General features: G+C 35.2%; 1 protein-coding gene across 1 annotated transcript; it reads right to left on the reverse strand.

The window, feature by feature from the left end:
• Positions 1–1365: 1365 nt before the first annotated feature.
• On the reverse strand, positions 1366–2998 carry LOC18609333 (myb-like transcription factor family protein). The gene is made up of 3 exons (XM_007044383.3): positions 2649–2998; positions 2321–2529; positions 1366–2177 (listed from the first exon to the last, which is right to left on the reverse strand). Exons 1-3 carry the CDS (start codon positions 2902–2904, stop codon positions 1740–1742), a joined length of 903 nt encoding a protein of 300 aa, XP_007044445.2. The 5' UTR covers positions 2905–2998; the 3' UTR covers positions 1366–1739.
• Between the last annotated feature and the right edge of the window lie 260 nt (positions 2999–3258).

Below are 3258 nucleotides of genomic sequence, written 5' to 3' on the forward strand. Positions count from 1 at the left end.
GTAGCATTATTCGTTGTAACTGAATTTTTTAAAGTTGATTTAAATTAATTATATACGGTGATAATGTTTTTTTGTTGATTACTCCCCTTTGTGTTGAGCAATAATTAAGTATATCAAGATTTTCCTACCAAGAAAAAAATGTATAATTAATCTATTGAAAAATATATTAATGTATATTAAGGTTTATGAAACATATAAATATCACCAGATATATTGAAAAATATCAAAAATATTTTGAACGGCTTAATATTTTAAAATAATATAGATAAATATCTCTTCATTAAAATATATAAAAAAAAGACTCTTAAAATTTCAAAATTATCAAAAATTATTTGATTCCATTCCCATCCAAACAATTTAAAAGATGAGGGCAATATACGAATTGGATATTTTACCACTTAATTTTGCTAGAGATACATGCATAAATACATATACATACAATAATAACAATAATAATAAATCCCAGCAACTATGGTCTTATAGATATATGATGATGGAGTAGTTTTGGTTCTACTATTTGAATGTGAAAGTAAAAGATTATAACCAGATTATTCATTTTATCATGATTCATATATTCAGATAGGGATTCGTGGACGGATTTTATGAAAATTACTTTTACAAATATTTACAATCTCTTTAAGTAATACTACCATTATGTTTACACATTCAGTGTTTACCACTGGTCATTCATCCATGGAAATATACAGGTCGAATGAGGGGTAATTTAATTATGTGATCAAGGTAGCTGCCTGCCTAGCAGCTGCGCCCGGGATTAAATTACAAGAAGTAGCAATTAAGAAACCAACAAAACTTCCAAGTAAAAAACTCGCCAATAAACTTGTGGTCGTGGGTCAACTATGTAAAGTTGTAAGCACGAGTCATAGGACAAGCCCCATGTGCTTAATTCTTTCATTTCTATTTTTTCTTTTCTTTTTTATTTTGGCTTCCTTAGTTATATAGGGAATATAGACCATGTGGTTAATTAATTTTATATTAAATGTCCACACTTGGAAAACTTTTCATGTCTTGGAGTTTAATGCTAGAAAACATATGCTTACTTGGAAATTGAAAAGGTCCAATGATAGGCATGATTTAGCTTGTGTTTAAAAATTAAATAATGATTGCTCGCATGAAAAAACAAAAAAAAAAAAAACTTACAGCACTTTGATCTAGCTGGCTATATGCTATAGATCTGGTTAGTCACTTCATTTTAACATATAGAAGGCACATAGATTTGTAGTCCCAGCTAGCTTTGTTTGCTTTGAGTGACGGAAAACAGCCCTGACCATTTTCCATCTCAGAAATAAACACACAAATACACACACAAAAAAAAAAAGGGCAAAGCATTAAAATAGCAATCACATGAACAGAATATTCAGTTGCAGATTTTTTTTTTTTTTTATTTACGTCCAGGTTCGTAAAGAGCAGCAAACCGAAAGAAGAGAGAAATCTACCTGGTGCCCTTCCATTTCGCCCACAAAAAGGAACCAGACAGACCGAACAAGAATACCACCACAAATTCAAAGACAAGGACACCCCACTTTCTTTAGACCCTTCCTCTAATTAAGTAGTAATAATTAATCTGTACAAAACGAGGAATTTCACCTAATCACCTAAATCACCTAATAATCTAAGCATTTTTTCCTCCTTTTCATCTAATTAATCAAATCTTATCATATCTGCTCCTCCCTTTACAGCTCCGAATAATTTAGTACTATTCCCCATATATTCTTCTCTTTTCAGGCAACACTGATGATGCTATTGCTATCACCGCTTGACATGGCCTGAAAAGTAGACGAGTGCGCTGCTGCTGCCGCGGTTGACTGCTCATCGGCGGATGGCGTTGAGAGTTTCAATGACAGAGGTAAAGGGTCAACTGGGATTTTCTGCTTTAGATTAAGATCAGCCATTTTTGATGATGGAGGTACTGGAAGGATTGGTATTGGACGGATAAGCTTCGGAGACGTGTTTGCGTTGGGGCTTGTCCCTAATGTGAGATTCTCCATAGAATTATTTTCTCCTGCAACTGGTAAAACTACCGGACTTAAAGTCACTGGAAACGTTGACATGGGAAATCGACTCATCTGAGCCTGTGCCTGTGACTGTGGCAGTGGCAGCTGTAACGAAACATTTTCTTGGTGGACTTGATCTTCTTCCAATATGGTTGAATTCATGAACTGCATATTTCAGCGCAAAAATCAAATAACTAATAAGTAGATGGAGTACTAAAAACAAAGAAATATAAAGAAAAACAACTAATTGCCAAGGATAAATTATGGTTTGGTATATGTATATGTATAGCATGAGAAAAAGTACGTACCGAATCAGTAGTTATATCAAAAAGACTAGATCTACGGCGCCGCCGGTTCTGGTTATTTCGCCTGAGAAAGTACTTCTGCGCATGACTTGCCACCTGCGTAGGTGTACGTGTCTTCACAAAGTTCCTCGAAATCCCTCTCCAATCTCCTTTCCCTACTTTCTGCAACCCCAATAAGAACAATCTATGCTCCTCCTCCGTCCATGGAACACCTGTAAACAAAATTAACATGAAAAAGAAAAATCAGTAGAAAGATTTTTGTTTTTCCTTTTGCTTGAATTAAGAAATAATCAGATCAGTAATATTTGACTAGAAATTGTTATAAAAGTACCTCTCTTGCGCTCACGGCTCCTTCCAGATGCATGAACTACATCATCAGAAGCATATCCAGCATCTGCGTTAGAATCCTGAGGCTGATCAAACTGAGAAAGATTATTCATGCTAACACTTTTCCTGAACGACCCTTCCGTTACTCGAACACCAAATAACATGATACCGTTCTCTCCACCGCCGCCGCCGCCAGCAACCTCTCCGCATGTACGAGAGTTGTGGCCATTGTTTCCACACTGAGAGCAGCTACGAGACATCCCTCTTTTTCTTTATCTTATAATCCCTCCTTGGACCACCTCTATTTTTTTTTAACTTGAAGTGAAATGAAGAAGAAAATATATATATATATATATATATATATATATATATATATATATATATATATATAAAAAGAAGAGAGAAACGAGTTTGCTTCAGTCCATGCAAAGGAGAGAGAGAGAGAGAAGGGAAGTGGATGCTCTAAAATTGAAGAGGAGGGAAAGGAATATAGAAAAGATATGTGAAGGGCTGCCTCGGTTGATATAGTATGTAGGGTTTTTGTTTGTGACTGTGGAACATGTTCCAGGCTTCCCACACGGACTTCGTAGACAAGGTTACAATGCCCTGCAAGA

The sequence above is a fragment of the Theobroma cacao genome, chromosome 2 (assembly GCF_053813885.1).
Source record: "Theobroma cacao isolate CCN51 chromosome 2, ASM5381388v1, whole genome shotgun sequence".
NCBI lineage: Eukaryota > Viridiplantae > Streptophyta > Magnoliopsida > Malvales > Malvaceae > Theobroma > Theobroma cacao.

Bases quoted from the DNA above. Each gene is read 5' to 3' on its own strand.
- LOC18609333 (XM_007044383.3), bottom strand. From the start codon at position 2,904: ATGTCTCGTAGCTGCTCTCAGTGTGGAAACAATGGCCACAACTCTCGT. The intron at 2,530-2,648 runs GTACTTTTATAA...TTTTGTTTACAG, and splicing joins GAGCCGTGAGCGCAAGAGAG to GTGTTCCATGGACGGAGGAG. The intron at 2,178-2,320 runs GTACGTACTTTT...TGAAATATGCAG, and splicing joins TTGATATAACTACTGATTCG to TTCATGAATTCAACCATATT.